The sequence below is a fragment of the Grus americana genome, chromosome 6 (assembly GCF_028858705.1).
Source record: "Grus americana isolate bGruAme1 chromosome 6, bGruAme1.mat, whole genome shotgun sequence".
In the NCBI taxonomy this organism is placed as follows: Eukaryota; Metazoa; Chordata; class Aves; order Gruiformes; family Gruidae; genus Grus; species Grus americana.
In genome coordinates this window covers 28,826,093-28,845,868 of record NC_072857.1, presented here as the reverse complement: position 1 = coordinate 28,845,868, position 19,776 = coordinate 28,826,093, and the positions used below count along the sequence as shown (strand labels likewise).

The following is a 19,776-nucleotide window of genomic DNA, read 5'->3' as shown; positions in this document are numbered from 1 at the left end:
ACCCTGCCAGCTTGTGTCTTCCTGTTTAATCCTGCATAGAGTAGTCGTGGAGACAGCAATAAAGGACAACTCATCACACTAACCAAATTCTTCATCCCCTAATCCTGGTCAATTTTCCCACCTTGAGAGGAAAATGCAATAAAAATCATACATTACTATTTAACTGCATATTCCAATAGCATAAACTTATCAGAATACAACTGAGGCCAGGAGGCAAATTTATTTTATGAAAATACATCATGCTCAAGGGCAAACTGAGTGTTATTTAAAAAAAAAAAAAAAAGTCTGAAGAATGGTAGTTCTCAACTTTTAACCTGTCGTCTTCTGCGATGCCATAGCTGGGTCTTCCAGCCAGCCTCACCAGATGGCTACATTGGCCACCACCAGAATAGCAGTCTGGAAACAAGCGCCCGACAGCCCTGCCTCAGGATCTTAGCTGGAATACACTCTGTGTACAGAATACTCTTCTGTACTCACAGTTCAGATATATTCCCAGTGCACTTGCTTAAGAATCCCTGAAATTTGTGAAGAGATTAAATCCAAACTTCTGCTCCCATAGAGGTCAGGGAAAATAACAGAATGTTGGTTGCTAGCTTTTAAATGTTAATCATCACTATTCGCACTAAAACCTGGTTACACTAAAAACAACAGCACACAATACGAAAATCTGTTTAAAAATAATATTAAAAAAAAGGAATTTTCTCCTAAGCAGTAGGTAAGTTTAGCTGCAGAGGATTCCAGCACCTACATACAATTTTTTGTTTCATGGAGGCTGTGCAACCATTCCTCCTCTTACATACAACTGTGCAAATCAGTGTGTTAGTGATGCTTTTGCAAAGAGGGTTTGACAACAATAGAGAGTCCCCAGCTTGCTAAATAAGAAGTGACAACTCCATTTGAAAGCTGTCTCTGGATGTGTTTTATGTGCAGAAATTATCTGTGACAGTTCAGATCAAAATAGAGTTTTCATTTCATGTGGGAGGTAAATGGACGATAGAATAGGTTACTTTAAATGCTGTAGTCTAGTCCAATTAATGTTTCAGACTTTTTTTGTATGGATTTCTTCCGTATTTTATGCTCTAAACTTTGGGGTAAAAAAACCGTAAAACTCATTTTGTCAATAGCATGATGCAAAGAACAGGCCAAAAGGTAATAAAAGTGGTTAACAAAAGCAGTCATGCAGAAGTATAGCAAAAAAAGCTCAAGTTACAGTAATCTGGCTGTGAAACTAATAAGTATAAAATAGAAAAGAAAACATCACTTCATCATTCTTTCAGGGAGAACCAGGCAAGGGAATCAGTTCTGATTTCCCACCTCAATCAACAGAAATTTTGCCACTTACTTTGATGGAAACAGGACCTGCACATCAGTCTTCTTTCTGAGCACCAGATACAAAACCACATGCTATCATTTGCTTTTCAGATCGTGCAACATAAATTTACAATTTCTAGCTTATGTAACTGTACCAATGACACAATTTGTACTTGAAAAAAATGTCAGATCCAAGATATTGCTTTGGCCTCTGACGCAAGGTTGCAGATTTTCATGTTTTCCAGAACATCATACCTGCTGATTCTTTCAAAGATATGCCCCATTAAGTACCAGGCATGCTATGTTACTGGAAATAAGACAGGATACAATATGAAAGCATTAATGATTTCATCTGTTCTTGTATCCTTTTATGTACCGTGGCAACTGCTGCGATCTTATCATATACAGTGACTATCACATGTTGCTACCTACATCTACAGAAATGAAGCATCCACTACCAAATTTATGTGTTTATCTAAATTCAGATGTGAACTGTCACTTTTCTTCCCAGTAAACACCCATCCACATTCGTTACCTGTGAATCAATCAGTTGTTTCCTGACCCATTTTAAAGAAACGTGTTTTCTTAAAGGTCTGGAGGCACCACTGTGTTACTCGAGCACAACAGTGGCTCTCACGTAGAACTGAAGGGAGCTGTGCTGATTCAGTGCCTGTAGCTTCCTAACTATCTTTTTCAAAATCGATGGGGAAACCAGCAGTTCATACGTTGCTTTTTAGGTGTAAGCACTAAGTATCATTAGTAGGGAAGCTACGGAGCCACGAGTGGGTGAGCTCATCCCAAAGAAGGGCCCAGGAACCTTACATAATCTAGTTTGTTTATGCCACACTTTAAACAATGCATATTTTGAATCTTTTCTGAGCAACAGCATTTTCCTTGGCATGATTTTCGATTTCCACCCACTTGGAAGAGCAGGTGTCTTTATGTATCATTTCTCAACCCTGGGAATAAAGAAAACATTTAGAAAACATGTTAAAACCGCTTTCCTAAAGTCAAGGGACATTAATTTAAGCTTCCATGGGCATTACAGAAGAACAGACCTCCACTATAAATGCACTGAGCGAGTAGAAACACTAACTGAGACAAAGCATTCAGAAGATATGAGACCTCAGTATCTTTACCGGCCAAAGACTGAACACTGGTAATCTTATTCCTCGGAGGCACGTTTTAACACAAAAAAGAAATTACCATCTATCTATGCACTAGGGTCGTGAAAAGAAAAACAACAGAACAATGAAGCTGCTCAGACACCTGGTATATTTGCCATAGCTAATAGCAATGAGATAGCAGGCAGAGTGCAGATTAAAGGCAAAAAGGTATGAAGGAACAGTGTTAATCATTTCAGAAGCCACACAGACCTGTAAAAAAATACCAGTCCTCAGACTAATGAGTCTAAATTTTGGGAGGAATTCTCGAGCACTTATCATATTTAGATTGATAATCTATTTGTAGCAGTGCTCAAAGAAAGAGAATTAGACTTCTGCCTATTCAGTTTTGGAGCCAGAACATGTCACTAAGTGCAAGAGGCTTTTCAAGCTCTGTAGCAAAGAGGTCAAAGCATCACCACTGATGCAGACAGTGGTATTTACAGAGAAAAAGAGGAAAAGATCAATCCCTTCCCCCTAGTCCCCTTTACTCTCTCTCTCTGAAGCAGTTGCTGTTTAAACATTGCCATTGTATACAGAGGCACAAAATAATTGCCTCCTGTTTTTTTTCAAATCAGGGAGAGCAGAAGATGTTAAAGGAAGAAAACAACACCTTATTTAGGTGAAGGACTGCAGACTGTCTGCTTGTAATCTGCGTACTAACAATCAATAACAATTAGGAACAGGTTTATTGCTCTGATACTATTCCCCAACCCTCCTCCACAACCTCACACCCCTTTGTTACATTATGGAAGTATCCGCTGATATGTAACGCAGGGACTCCAGCTGCAGAAGGCCTCCTCCATCATCACCCAAGAGCAGAGCAGAAGCAGTCCAGATCCCCTGGTTAGCAGCACGCTTACGGCATACAAGTGCTGAATTAAAGCAGTCCTTTCAGACAGTTATGGAGCATTACGGTGACTCAGGCACAGAAAATAGTTGCCCTCTCGCCGCAAGACAGACCGCATTTTGAACGTGTTTTCATCCCTCTGAAGGTACGTTGTTGCTTACTTTTCAATTGCCAGGCCACGTACGACGCTTGCATTAGAAACATGTTCTATGCTTTACCTTACAGGCCAGTCTCAAAATAATTGTTTTCTATGCATTTTATGTAAATACCATAATGATCATTTGCGGCTGATTCCCATTTACAAGGCAATAACCATATCCTGGACTAAGTAGGCATCAAAGCCTAAGGGCAGAAGTGTTTATAACAGATAAACGCCACAGCTGAAGGACATGTTCTAGCTAATATTGGTTTGAGAAGAAATGCCCTGAAGATACTATTATGCTGAAAAATTTTATTTAAGATTAAAATTTTAAGTGAATGAAGAAATTAAACCACAAATATGGGTCAAAGACTGAATGATAAGGTGTTGTTTGAAATGTTAAAACATTAGTTGGCTCTTTCTCATTTCTCAGTGCCTCCAAGTCACTGGAGGGAAGGGGCTAGTGACCTCCCACAGTGCAGATTCAACAGAGGACTGTAACACCACAAAACTCTCACACTGACCTACTGGTACACAAGTAGGAAACTGGAGAGAAACAAGAAGGGAAAAAATAAAGAGGACATTTATTGCTCTACTAGTATGCTAAATTAATTCAATTTTTAGCACTTTCTAGAGGTATATCTCACACTCACTCCCCTCTTGCATCTTTTTAAACATGACTTGTTTTTTTGGTTTTGCCCACTTCAGCTTGGTGTAGTGAAAAAATGAAGGCAGCTACCTGTTTTGCAAGCAACTGAAGAGTATAAAATCTTTCATGCAATCGCTCTCCACTGCTTTCTAAAAATGGCCTCCAGACATCAAGGACAAGTTCATGATAAAAAAAGATAACCAGTGTGGTTATCATTTTCTCACGTCCCTCCGTCCTAATGAAAGACCTCACTTTCTCTCAGATGCAGGCCACAATGTAGTTTAAGACAAGTTATTTAATTTTCTATGACAGTCTAATATCACTCTCCACAAAATAGTCACAATTCTTTTAGACCATCCCAAGACCGATACCGATACCTTGATCAATGTCAACAAACGCTCTGCTGCTGCATGGCCTGCCAGAGAAACTGCTGCTTAGCCACAGTACACGTGGACTCCATATGGTGGCAGGTCTCCTTCCTTGCAGGGAGGTAAGGACAGCCGCAGAGGTTCAGAGTACATACCAACTGAACTACATCAGGAGACCTGAGCTGATGAAACAAACTATTTCTTGGCTTACTATGACCCCTTGGATTACTGTCTGTGCCAGTGGACTTGTGCTCATGGATTGAAAAATAGCACAGTTTAGAGTTTGACATTGACTGTATGCTCTGCACAGCTGTCAGACAATAATCACAATTATTCTCTTTTTATTCAGCATCCTGTTGCCTATTAAGCCATTTTCATCACATCTCATCAGTCCTCCCAATATTTTTGCTAGCACAATATCGAGTGATTTTCAGCTTTTCAACTACATCAATTCTTACAGTTTTCTGCTGACCGAAAGATCTGGTTCATGCTTCTGCCTATACTTGCTGTCAGCAATGCTCCTTACAAAGTGCTTGGGTAACCTTTCACCACTGGCGTCTTGACACAAGCAGGGAGCAAGGTCCTGGACTCTTTTTAGGAGCAGTCGTTTTATCCTGCTATTAGATGTTTGAACCTTCCATGAGAAGGTTCCCATCAACTCATTCTGAGGTCAGATCTGTGGCCCCGTTAGATCTTTTGTATCTTATTATGTTGAGAGCCAAGTTACTCAATGGAACAGAAGAAATAAGATTAGCAGAAAAATCTTAAAGATCTGTCAGTGTAAACCCCAGGTAAACTGGGACTGCAGAAAAATCGGTGTATAAATAATCTTCTTAGAACACGGCAAGAATTCTCTACATCTTATAGATACATAGAGACGACAACCATTAAGCTGTATGAGTACGATACAGATCTAAGCACTTGGCCTGGACATGAGCAGTCATGCTGGAAAACCCTACCACAGCTACTGCATTGCTCCCGGTGGCAGCGTAGCCTGGCAATGCTGGTAGGTCTGAGGTGTGCCCCATGGCTGCCCCTGTTGCAGCCACCTCAACCGGTGTAAGAGTTTTTCCTGGTGATCAGAGAAAACCAATCAACTGCTTATTTTGAGAACATATGAGAAATTGCAGGATGACGCTTGAAGACTCTCAGGACTCGTTTATGCTCCTCACTGCTTAACGAGGAGAGGGGCCAGGGATTGCTTTACGTGTAGCTCAGAGGAACCTGTTAGCATTGGTCCCGCTGACCTTGGATAACCTCAAACAGAAATGAAGACACTGTGAAAATGTTTCTCATGGCTCCAGTCAGTCTATGTCCATTTTCCCTGTCACATCTAAGGGTTACTTCTTCATCCTTATTCAGCAGATATCACTGCTCTCTTAACTGGAACTACTCAGCATTTTGAACTAGTCCGGTGATAGCCATTTTTCCCCTCTCCTCCAAACTTAACCCTTTGTCCATTACTTTAAGATTTCCGGGAAAGGATTCTCTGTCTCCCACTAAATTTTCACTATTTTTAAAAAATATTTTGACCGGAAGCCACTAATTTATCTCAATAAAGTGAAAAGTCAGGACAGAGCTTGCTGTGAGCTCATGTCATCAACTGCAGTGCAAACATACACATGAGCTGGTCTGTGCTCCTTGCGTCCAACCTCTTCCACCTCCAAAAAAGACAGATTCTTAGTATGTACGGACTTAGAAGTAGATGCAAAAGCAATGTTTATTCATCTTACATTGGGCTATACAGCAAACCTTGCACAAGGCCAAGTCACCAGGCCTTTCTCTGGAACTACTTGCATATCCAGAAGCTACGAGATGGTAAGGTAAAATGATTGTGTTGGGAAGCTGGGGGAAAACCAGCAGATAGTTAACAGAAAGATTGGGAATTGGGCTGAGAGAAAGGGAAAACAAAAGAAAAACAAACAGTTTTTTGGCACAGGATTTGCTGGAAGGACAGGCCTCACAACTGTAAGCAGCATAATGACCTTCTGCTTGTTGTTTTGCTTCAGTCAGGGAAATGGGACTGGGTTAACATTCATCATTTAACCAGAATTGCAGTACAGAATAAACCTGACTGAAAACATACCTTTTTTTTTTTTTTTTTTTTCTCTTAGCTGAGCAACTCTGCAAGGCTAATGATGGAGCCAAAGAGACTTATTCTGACAGAAGACAACCTGGAGCAATGAAAAGCTGGGCATTTTGAAAACCCTGAAGAGTATGAAGTAGAACAGACTACTGGAGAGTAGTGGGAAAATAGAACCACATCAGATGTAACCATGTCCCTTACACTTTAATTAAAATAAGATTTAACAATTTTATTTAAGATTTCCAAATTCTCAGAGGAAATGCATTTCTCTGTACTGCTACCAGACAAGTACTAATTAGGAAGAAGAAAAGACAGTACACAATGCTACATCCATCCATCCACCCTGCGTACCCAGTAAGGTAGATTTCCTTGTTCAAGGAAAATATTCTAGTTACATTGCTTGCTTGCTAAATGGAAATACCACATGCTATTAGGGTTTGCACTTTAAGCATGGAAGTGACTGGCCTATAAACAAGATTTTAACAGCTTCTCTTTTGAACAACTCTGACTGTTTAATTAATCTTCAGCCATTAACCATTCATTTAAAATGCCACTTACGAAATCTTAATTTTGCACATTATCAGCTGGTTCACAAATAGCCATCTATGAGCAGAAGTGTAATGATCTTCCTCTCTCTTCCTTGGAGCTTACCAGCCTTATAGTCAATTCTGGCTTCTTAATTGACCGCACACACATATTAGCATTTAAAATTAAATGGTGTTTTGTTAAAAAAATATTATGCAGAGAAAAGTTAATACATACACACATTATTCTGCTGCTGATTAAAGGAAAAAGAGCTTTTGGTCAAATAACATCCTGCATAAGACAGAATTTAGCTTCTCTTGCTCACACTAGGAAATACGCTATGGCAGGAACACGTACAAGGCCATATGATTTCATTCCAGCTGCATGGACGATCTCATTTTGTCTTTATTTGTACATTTAAGAGGCTGACAACACCATCTGCATTTCACTCTGTATCCTCTGGTATGGTCTCATCTTCCAGTAACAGACCTGCTCTTTCTCCAGGGACCTATCTTTTGCATTTGCATCCAAACGACTGAAAGAATGGGACATTACCAATAAACAGGCAGAATTAACGTAAAATAATTCCATGCAGTAATATATCACATAAGAAAAGACAGGGCTGGAGGGGAAAAAAACCAAACCAACAAACCAAACCTGAATGCATATGAATGCTTAACACAGCTGCCAAAACTCAGGCTCACCAGCATCTGCAGCAGGCCAGTCACAAGGGAGTTGTGGGAGTGCAGTATATAAAATTTTACACATCTGTCAATAAGTGAGGTGATCCAAATGCAAACCCTAGCAGGCAGGATGCATGCAGGCAGATTTGTGACTATTCCTGACAGAAATTATTTCTGCTGAAGAATGCATGGCCTTGAACAAGCATGCACACATTACATAGCAGTGGCAGCTCTGCTCTGGTTAAAGTCTGACAACTCCCTTCTCTTTAGACACGCTCTAAAATGCTTAGGGTCACCTGAGTTCCATGAAATCTGGGGTGTCCATGAGAAGTGAATGATAGGGCTAGGGTCCCAAAGTTGGAAGGATATGGATAAGGAGTTCCTGGGAAATAGCACTTCGAACGCTGTCTGAAAAGTAGTTTTTCCTGAATGCTACCAGTAGATTTCCCTCACCCTCCCTATACCAAGGCTCATTTGAACGTGTCCCAGGAGGTTCAGGTACTCAACATTTTTTCCTAGTTAGCACAGTGAGTACGCAGGACCCATTTCTCCTTTCTGAGGAAGAAAACCACAAATAGCAAAAAACACAGTACAAGGGTAACTCCAGTGGCACAACCTACACTCCTGTGGACCTGGTGGCCAAAAGGGTTTCTGGATTGCCCTGCTCCCACAAGCAGGACACCTCTACTGAGAGCCTCCAGGAACCACTGAACCTCTGCTGTACTTGCCAATGCCAGTCTGAATTCAACTGTTGCCAGAAATCTATCAGCCAGGAAGGACAGTAAGCTGCCAAACATTAAGTATCTGGTTTTAACATTACAGGGAACAGTGACCAGATCGCAGCCAAAGGTTCAGAAGACCCCATGGTATGTTTCAGAAAAAATAAATTCCAGAGGTAAAGGCGTCAGAGGACAGCCTCAGGAGGTATAGAGCAGTAAAAGACTGGGAAACAGCGTAGGTGATTTTAGGACACCAAGCAGAAGCAGCTATGGGGTGAGAGTGCATGCCTCACTCATATTTGCCATGCTTTGTAAATTAAAATATTTCAATGCATGACCATAATTCTCTTTCCAGTGTAACACAAGGTGTAGTGGCAAAGGGTATGTAGATATTACACAACCTCATTCAATTTTGACCTTGCCTCCACACTATCCATCTGAAAGAATAACCATTCCTGAGTAAAGGACCATCCACTCCTAGAGCAGTGGATTGCTTCCTGGCTATGCAGCGATAAAGGTGTTGTAGATGGATGCTCAGTGAGCAATGCCAACTATACTTTGTACTGAGAACAAGAAAACATCAGTTTCTGACTGACTAGAAATACAGGGCTAAGTACCATACCTGGGCAACCCTAACTTGCCCTTTTTGAACAAAGCTTTTTCTGTGCAGCTCTGGATTGCTATGGCCTTGGATTGAGCAGGATGGGAGCGAACTATACCTGCATTTAGCCTGCTCTTTAGGAGAAAATGCTCCCTTCGCTGAATTTCAAAACTCCAGACCCTTTTTACTCTCCTCTCAGGCTTACAGATAGCTTACATTTGCCATTTGGTCTCTCAGGACACATACAACATTTTTCTCCTTTGATCCTTTCCAGGGAGAGGCAGACTGCTTAATGTCTTGCCCCTGTCTCTCATGACTCTGGCCAGCTCTGAGGGTAGGACGCGAGGAGCAGAGTTAGGGTTGTGCAGAGGTATTGGTTTCATTTCCCCATTTTCAACTTTGTACGCTGGTAGATTGAACATTCTGGAAGACTGCAAGTTTCCATAAGGAAACTTTCACCCTGAAATAAGGAAGATCCATTTTTCAATTAATTAATTAACATTGTGGAGTATAAGATCTTGCACAATGGGACCCAACATAGCATCTCCAAAAACGGAAAGCTGGATCAGACTGAGACTTTGGACTCTCCTCCTGCGTAATAAAACAGTGTTGGGGTTTTTATTAGTAATTTTTTAAATCTGCAACAACATACAGCTCTAAATCTATTCTCGCTAAACAAAGGAAAACTGTATTCATTTTTGTCAGACCAGCACTTTGAAATTCCCCAAGATAAGACACATAAATAAATGAAGAATTATACTTGGCAGTGAGTTTGGCATCAGACTTTAAATGTTTCATAGTTCTGGGCTGAGGAAATAAGTTGAGCAAAGTCTCTAGAACCTTTCCGGAGATGTACTCGGGGTGTTTGGGTATACTTGACAGCACCATGTTCAAGGGAGGAAAAAGAGGAAATTGCTTATTCAAAATGTGAGAAAGGGTTGCACCATGTGACATGCCTGACATTTAAGTGATAATACTGTTGTGCATATGCTCTTTTGGCTTTGGTCTGACACCTAAGCTCTGCCACGGTGCAACTTAGCACTGTCATGGTACAGCCTTGATGACTAAACTCGGAGAGATGTGACTTACCACTTGTTTCAGGAACATATGGGCCACAGATCACCCAGCCTCCGCCGCAGGCTGGGGAAACGTACAGCGTCTCAGGCAAAGACCCTGCGAGTTCCCCAGCTGCACAAGGTGGCTGCGCAGGCTGCACCATCCTTTGGGATGCCATTTGCATTACAGAAAATTGTGGCTAATTAGAAATAAACAGAAAAATGCTTGATTTACAAAGAAATGTGTGATTTTGCCAGCTAATTTTTTTTCACTCTCTTTAACTTAACATTCACAGAATACACTGATCATGCTAATGCTTTCGCTATATTCATTAATAAGGACAATTTACATTTATATAGCACCTCTCTTAGTTAAGAATTCCAAAGCTTTCAGCAAAATATACACAAAAAATTACATCTATTTCACTGAATATAGTCATCGTCGGAATGAAAATCAACAATTGTGAAGCAGTGCAGAACAACGTTACACAACAGTTGAAAGTAAGACACAAAGCAACCCCCCAAAACCCCCTGAGATGCCAGATGCGAGTGTAGGGAAAGGGGACATTAGTACACAGACGGCAACATGAAGCAGGTCTGTGTGTGCTCTGAGGAGCAGTGCTTGGAGGCAGCAAACATACTTCATAAGGATGAAAGCCACAGACTTCATACATGTGCAGCCTATTGCTTTGCTGCATACTGAGGGAGATTCTCAGTTTCAACTGCGAATCTACTGAGAAGAATGAACCAGGAACACTCGATGGATTCTGGCAATGAGAAAAGGGAAGGTGAATAAATGTACGCAAACTGTGAGCAGTGCTTATCTGGCCGCTAAGCTTCTTACTTTACAAATGGCCTCCAAATTTTAAAAGGCATTAATTATGTTAATACATTTTTCTGCAAAAATAAAATAAAAATGAACTTCTTGTTTCAAATGATAAGCTTGAATTCCCTATCATAATGACACATAACTGGAATTTCCAGACTGAAATGAAATAATCTATTCTCTCTGTGTTCAAATCCCCCCTCTACCCCAAAACCCATTTACTTTAGTCACTGATCAAGTCTCCACACACTATATTACAAGTTGAGAGTCAGAGATGGGAGAAAAAGCCATCCATCTAAAGTAAAATTAATAGCAAAACTTTGAGAGCGCATGCATGTGTTAGCAAGACCAAAGCATGAGCTATTACATGACAAATGTGTTGATAAATGTTCAGCCCTGCAAACACAAAATAGCTTTGGCTTGGCTAATAAGCATCCATTATAGCCCTTTCCCGTCATTTTGAGGCAGACAAGGTAGTTTTCATACTTGACCCTTGAAAGCAGATTTGTTTTTGTAATTAACATGTTATCCAGGGATTTTTCTTTCCACATCTCTTTCTCCTTTCAGTCCTCTCCCTCTAGCACAGAAAGATTTCCTCGCCTGAAGTTGCCACTATATTCAACAACTGCTGGCTGAGACCTCACGACCCACTGCATAAATTCACATAAAATTATTCACGTTTGGCACATTTCTGCTGGCGAATAACAACAACCTTTTTGTCTCTGAGACAAAGGAAAGAAAGATTTAAAAAAAGAACAAAGGCAGCCTAATAAGAATCCCACATATCCTATTTTTTCCTAATCTGGTTAAACAGCCTCTACAAGCCTGAGAAATTCAACAAAGCGAACTTGTTGTGGACTGTTTGTCTTTTGGTACAGAGTCAACACAGATGGAACAGCCTCTCGGCATGACTTCTGATCATGGGCTCAGATATGAGGTAACCTTTCTTGCCTGTTAGATGTTTTGATTTTAGTTTTTCACTGAGTTATCATGCTATCATGCAATTACAGCTAAATCCACGCTAAAATCCAGGATCCCAACACTGAATCCAAACCTGGTTGGGACTTCCATCTTGTCCACACAGCAAGTCAAGAGTTCATTCAGTGTAGTTACAACCACGATACAAGCAATCAAATAAAAGAGGCCAGAGGGAAAGACTTGAGGATTTCTTTTTGCTGCATGGAAAAACGATGTATAGACCACACTTCATTACTGATGACATTTTTAAAATGTAAAGCTATAAATTCCCTGTTAAAACTGGCATTATGAAGCAACCTTTATGACAATGTCTTACTCCAATTGAGTTACATCTGTATATATTTATATTTGAAAAATATGTGAACCTGAAATTTAGAAACCCTCCTGCTGGGAATTCTCAGATCCTGGTTTACTGAGTTAGTATGAACTCGGTTTCTGATCCCTTTGCTATACACAAATGTGTGTGCAACTTCAGTAACAACCACCTCAAGACTTTTCTAGTAAAGCAAAACCCACTAGATGGCAAAAAGCCATGATCACTACCTCTTACTTCACCCTCTTCACCCTTATCCAGTAGGGGACAAGTTAATAATACGGAAGATGATGATTAGCAACATCATTATGTTTGGAAAGATCTCTACCATACTGACTTTAGGTGAAAAAGAGAAATACTTGGCCCATTCCCTGCTACAAACTTAGATTTGTCAGACGTGTTTTATTACTATTTATAACAATGACTCAGTAGACATTTTTAAAGTACTATGATACCACGAACTGAAAACACTCCTGTATCTGTGCTCACATATTTCTCCAAAATTAACAAGTTTGGTATCACATAGCACAAACTGAGGCCATGGGGAGACACTACAGATTGTAATATGAACTCAAAGCATGAATAATTCCTCAAGTCCCCCATGTCTTAGTCAGTCAGCTCTTCTTTTCACATAGACTTGTATATCTTGTCTACACACTCATACATTAGTTTGAAAAACTCAGCATTGATATATTAATGCCATGATAGTAATGAAGTCTTACATTCTTTTAGCCCCAAATTCCAGAAGCAACCAGTTTTAAAATCATCATAATGGTGGCTACATCATCAACTAAAAGGAATTTCTGTTTTCTTTTTAACCTGGGGAAAAACTTGACCATCTTTCTTTAATGCTATCAACCTGGAAGCCTGACAGTAAGGATTAAAAATGGCTCTTTCCTTCCCACTTGGTTATTGGAAAGGCTGTGAAAGGCAATCAGTCTTGTGAAGCCACACTTCACAGTCTGCATAAAAATGCCACGATTCCCAGTCCTCTCCCCAACCTAAATGAAAGTGTGTAATATTACACAGCTGGGGAAAACTAAACCATAAACATACGCAGTATATCATGCTATCATACAAAACCTGTTACTAAGAGGCACTTGATGATCAGCAGGATCGAAAGGGATCTGAAAACAGATTATTTTTGCTGCAGGGTAAGAACTTTTCCCAATTGAAAGAGGGAAAAAACACTCTCTCAGCAGTGCAGGAATTGGACTGGAGTCAGTTCATTCATTCTGTTTGTGAAATATGGACTTTTCTTTAATGATTTCTGTTTGACTGCTGCCTTGCTCAGATGCTTTGGGGGTACTGCTGCAGCAAATCATGGTTTTGGTTAAAAGGAAATCCATGGCTTTCTAGTCAGTAAATACAGAGGCTTAGGGCATCAGAACAGCTCCCCCGCTTAGCCCCAAGCTCCCTCCCCACCAAGTTATGATTGTTTGTAATGCCAGGTGGCAATATTACCTGTCACCAGGAGTCTGTGGGTAATGCTGCTTGTTTATTTTTGCATACAGTCCTTCCAAGTGTTCCCTCTCCATTGGTGTTGAAGGAGAATCACGTGGATATACAAAGGTTTCTGCTACCGCCGGCGATGATGGCCTGTAGATGCTTGCTGCTGGGTAAGCCTCTCGGAAGTGGTTTACTCTGGCATAATTTGGATCCACCTCATCATCATCGATGTCAGGCCCTCCAGGACCAGTGGAATAATCACTCAGGCCTCTCAGTTGCTTTTGCCGTAACTCCTGATGCTTTGCACCAATCCTAACAATGAAAAAGAAAGAACAAATATACAGTTGGATCTGCTTCAACAGCAACCACAGACACTGATTCATCACACAAATTTGGAGCACCAACCCCAAACTCAGCTGTTTAGATCTTCAGGTACACTGTGCCAGACAAAACAAAACGGTGTGTGCAGCAATTTTGTTCTTTATCTCTGGCAATCACCTTTGTAACCAAAGTTGGTCATCATTCTGATGAAAAAAATTCATGCTGAATAGAGTGTGACTTTTCACAAGTGTGGATGCGCGCGTGTGTATGCATGAACACACAGTTTTAATTCTACAGCTACCCTCCACTTTGCAGCTAATATACCTCACCCAATCCTGAAACTTTTTATCTAAATTAGATAGTAAAATTGTTACTGCCTCTTGGTCGCTTGACCCACCTAGAGTCTCCTAAACACATTAACTTCTGAAAAGCAGATTAAACGTGAACGTAAATGGAGAGATAGCACAGTTGTCTCAAATCAAAGGACCACAGTTAATTTGCTGAAGATTTCTTAATTTTTTTTTAATTTTATTTTGGCTACATAAATGTGGAAATCATGCCTTATTATATAGGGGATAGGGACAAAGTAAAACAGCAAAGAAATTAATAGAAACCTGACAGAGATGAATTGGTACATATAAGTGAATTAAAGACTATTACTGGCAGTACTCCACTGTGATAAAGCCTTAAGTGGTATTACAAAATGCTGCTGCTAATCAGGGCCATTGTGTAATCTCTTTGGAATAGTAAAACATATTCAGGTAAATTTCAAACTCAGCTGATATTCAATGATTCGACATTCATGCTGGAGAAAAATAACCTATGGCAAGGCTTTGTGAGCATGCAACTTCTGTTAACTGCTCAGCTACTCTTCAACACAGCTTAATTAAATGCAGTGAGATGGATCTGGCAGAATGCTGACCACAGTACGTAATAAATAGCATTTACAGAAAATAATGAAGCATGGAAGAAAACACAGAGAACGGAAGACAGATACGGAGTTGCAGTGCCTGACAGAAGTCAACAGCAAATGTTGACTGTATCTGAGGTACAGCGACAGCGTTGAAAGAAAAGTGTAATTTGTACCGCGGGGGAATAAGTAAAAAGGGTCTACCAGACTTGGTTACCCCAGTAAAGCATAATGGCCTCAGGACTCTGCACAGTGAAAAATGAAGATGTTCTGGAGAAAGTCTTTAAAAGGCATGGAGAAAATGGTTCCCTAAAGAAACAGATGAGCACATTGGGAGCTTGCAGTCTGACACACAGGAGCTATTAAGTACAAAAAGGAATTCATACCATTTATTTTATTTCATTAGAATTGTATCATCAAAATAAATGCTAATACTTTTCAAATAATTTGTAGTTAAAAAGGTTCACAAATAATTCTAATGAGAACAACATGCCTCTCTACACACTGACTTGAGTACATTAATGTCTGTCAGGCTTGCTTTCCAGTTACACCTCTCCATTAACTGTGTTAGGACATATCTAGAGGTGATGCTAGTTTTTAACACTTATGATGTAGTCACACTTTACAGCAGGACGAGCCCATGTATGATACAGTCCTTGGTAGTCAGGGAGGGTGCCCACTACCTGCTCTGCCTTCTCTCAGTGAAGCAGATGACCTTCCTCCTCTCTAGCACTCAAGTACTGTGTGCAGTTTTGGGCTCCTCAATGTAAGGAGGACATCAAATATCAGTGTGTCCAGAGGAGGGTGACCAAGATAGCAAAAGGCCTCGAGGGCCAGACTTAGGAGCAGCTCAGGTTACCTGGAGAAGAGAAGGCTGAGGGGTGATGTCATCACAGCCTACACCTTCCTCAAGGGGGGCAGCGGAGGGGAGGTGCTGATCTCTCTCTGGCAACCAGTGACAGGACATGAGGAAAGGGAATGAAGCTGCATCAGGGAAGTTCAGATTGGACATTAGGAATAGGTTCACCACTGGGAGGATGGTCAGTCACTGGAACAGGCTCCCCAGGGCAGTGGTTATGGCACCAAGCCTGTCAGAGCTCAAGGAGTGTCTGGACGATGCTCTTAGTCATATGGTTTAGTTTTAGGTAGTCCTGCGAGGAGCAGGGAGTTGGACTTGATAATCCTTATGGGTCCCTTCCACTTGAGATATTCTATGATTCTATCAAATATTTTAATATAAAGACCATGTGAGAGAATAATATCTTCCTAACACACCACTTCTGCTTTTCCTCAAGTTCCTGATCCCAGCCCAGTTAGTTCATTTTCTTTAGTTTTTCTTCAGATATCATTAAAAATACTCAAAGACTTAATGTAATCTACTATAGTACTTCCTAGAGATGAAAGGATAATAAGAAAAAATGAGCTGCAATCCATCTAATCCTTAAAACCTCTCAGGTTTCTACACTGTGGCTTCCTAGGAATTCCGAAGAATTTCTCCTTTTTTCACCCTGTAGCTCCCTTCCCTGTACAATCAGCTCCTCCTCCTGTAACCGTCATTCCACTTCTCTTTTGCTTCAGGTTTTCATGCCACACACGCTCCCTACTTTGAATTCAAATGGTGGCCTGGGTCAGGACAGGCACTATCCTCAAGTGCAACCTCACCCAGGGTAAGGCAGTATCTTGAAGAAGTCGCAGACTTCAAAATAAGCCTTTGGTTCTGCACAATTCTGACTCTGTCCACATGGGAGATTTTACTGGAGGATCTTATGGAGGACATAGCCTGGTGTCAGTAGGTGATAAATTCGGTTAGTAAGGTACATATTCTCTCATTTTACTGCCGATTGTACTGGCTTAGCTGGCTGATGGCTTCTCAGGACAGTGAGAGTTTAACGGCATTTGCAGAACAATGGGACATACAACTTATTCTTTGTAAAACTAATGGTGACACTGGTACAGACCTTGGTAAAAGTCATGCTTTTATTCATAAAGCAATGGACAATGGCATGGGAAGAAAGTCAACACTGAGGAGCTGTATATGAAAACAAACTAAAAAGCAGTGGTCAGCTTGCATTTCTACCTAAACCACAAACCATTGCTAGCAAATGAGTAATAATTAGAGAGCAGCTGAACGTGTGCAAAGCCTTTATCCTCCAAGGGTTTGTGAATAAAGATAAGAGAGATTATGCAGCAGGGAGTGGTGGAGGGAGCCAGTCTGCTTGTGTCCGTGAGCGAAACACCACATTAATCGTTCACAGAAAGGAATCTGGGGCAAAGTTCTCGCTTGGTCCATTCACGTAAAAACCAGCCTTTTCAGGTAGCTCACCATCCAAGAGCACTCCTCATGCTACAAGGACAGGGGTGGATTTTGATTGTAAATAAAGCCTCAGACATCAACGAGGCAGGGAGGGAGGTCTATGCTGCTGTTTTCCATCTATTATACATATGGGCACTTCAAGAGAAACTCTCTTGCAGAAGGATTAATATTTTACATGTCCCACATGGGACTATGTCAGAAATGTAAAAACAAAGGCACTTCCTCGTTGAAAAAAAAAATTTAAAAAATCACTCAAGTAACTGTTAGCTGCTGCACCCAATAACCATCAGTTCGGTAGTAGTCCTTGCCCCCAATTATCCTGCTCTTCTTCTATTAAAACGCATAAAGCACTTTGAGACTGTTGCTGTCTTGCAGATTAACTCTGAAAAAGCACCAAATGTTCTTAAAAACCTGGAAAACTGTGGAGGGCTTCACCCCCAATTAGTGACCAAAAAAGCATAAACACAGACTTCAGTGCACGAATGTATCTTATGAGGTACAAGTTTCATGGCACAGGTCCGTGTGGGATGATACAGGCAGAAAAATGGGAGGACACTGCCTTTCAAGGAATGGTCTTATCACACACCAGTGCAGAAGGCATGGGGCACAGTCCCGAGAAGAATCACAGCAGTTTCTCAGAAAATGGTGAGCCATAATGTTCTTTGGACCAATACATCACCTATCCCCTCGGTATTTAAGACCTATTTGAAAGCAAGAGTAGCAAAGCACAGCAGCATCACGTGACACTTGCTTTCATGTCTGACAGTGCGAGTAATTTGTCCTGCTATCAATACTGGTATATTCTGCACAACAAACGCTGGAATTAGGTCACCACAATTTTCTTTTGTTCCTGTGAATAAGCCTAGCTTCTTCAACTTCTCCTTCTGAATCCAATCTTCAATCGCTGCCACTATTGTATGTCGAACCTGCTCAAGAACAATTATTTCCATTCTATATTATACAGACCAGTCAATATCAGGTTATGTGAAATTCTTCATGATCAATGTTTCATCTTTTCAATATGGTTATTATAACTGCATTAATATTTCTTATTTCCTTTTTATTCTTCCACACAAATCTATAAAATTTGCTCAGTGATCTCTTTTTCATTTCAATCCAAATGTTCAAATACAGGGAAACAATATATCAGATGGCTGGTTTTTCTTTCTTTCTATTTACCTGTCCTTCCATGCCTTCTCTTCTGTTTTTCATTTTTCAATTTTCTTCACATTTTTGTGAAGTTTTAAATATCCTCACTGTATTTCAGTATCATGTTTTCACCCTGTTTTAAAGCTAACTTTTCTATAGCACATACCAGTAGGTGCCCAGGAATTCTTTACTGAGGTGCAAAAAAATGTGCTGTTCCTTCCATCGCTCCTCTAATGCTCTGTCAACCCTGCTAAGCAGGCTACTTCTGCTACATCCCACTCCAGTCCTTTACCATTTCTGCACCTCCCTCTGCATTTCTCCCTATCTGAAACAGAAATATCTTTACTCCCAATCACAATAAATAAATAAAATCTTCCAAATCAACACAACTATCACAGCAAACAGCTTACAGTTATTACGAACAAACAATTACTACAAGAGAACCCCAAACTCACAGCACAGGATGGGTCTGGTTAAACAACTGGTGCAAAACTGTGACAAAAGATAAAATGTCACTCAGCACCACGATGCTGGCAGTGAAACCAGAGACGAGGAGAGGCACAGGTCACCATCTGAACAATTCAGCGTAGCACTAAAGTTTGTAGAAACTTCCTGATGAGGGAAAGGGAAAAGAAAAACTCACACAGAATGAAGGGAAGTTAGATATATTTCCTTTTGGGTATCCCATATCAGTTCTGCTTGCTCTCTTCCGCCACCTGAGCACCATGCTCTCAAGTTAAATCACTGCACGACAACTACATCCCTTAGCTGTGTTTCTGTAAAAACACAACCTTTGCACACAAGGAGCCAGAGGACAGGCAACAGAAGTGCTGTATCAAGCAATGCTGCTTTTTTTTTTCTTCCTGTGACCCACCTTTTTCTCAATAGCATCCAAACACATATCCTACCCCAATCTTCTCTGTTGCTTTCAAGACCTGCTAGCTATCACTAGAACCTTTCTCTACAACAAATAATTTCAGTAAAAAAATATAGTTTGATAAAATATATAACCTCAGTAGAACTATAGGTATATTTCCAAAACATGTTGCATCCTATTTGTACATGTCAAATGAAGACAGGATCCTATACACCTAATGTACTTCTGGAAGTGGGACATGGTATTTTGAAAACGCTTCTCTACACCTCACATACTGTTCAGTAGCATATCCCCAGGGCTATAAATCAAGGAAACGCTCTCATTTCTCCTTCAAACAATCTTCCTGTCTGACATATCCACACAAATCCTATATGGTGATTTCTCACGTACTAAGACATGAAAAGATGCACAAACCTAGAGCGCAGCAGCCACGAAAGGGTTAACAGCCCAAACAGCTCCTTCCAGCTGCAGCTCAGACACACGATTGAGT

General features: G+C 40.6%; 1 protein-coding gene across 3 annotated transcripts in view; it reads right to left on the bottom strand.

Annotated features, from left to right (window-relative positions):
- Positions 1–19,776, bottom strand: part of PARD3B (par-3 family cell polarity regulator beta) — a 423,913-nt gene that overhangs the window by 68,942 nt on the left and 335,195 nt on the right. For all 3 annotated transcript variants that reach the window (XM_054830200.1, XM_054830201.1, XM_054830202.1), the window contains one exon: positions 13,731–14,027. In XM_054830200.1, the coding sequence (XP_054686175.1) occupies positions 13,731–14,027 (297 nt within the window). The remainder of the gene's footprint in view (positions 1–13,730; positions 14,028–19,776) is intronic.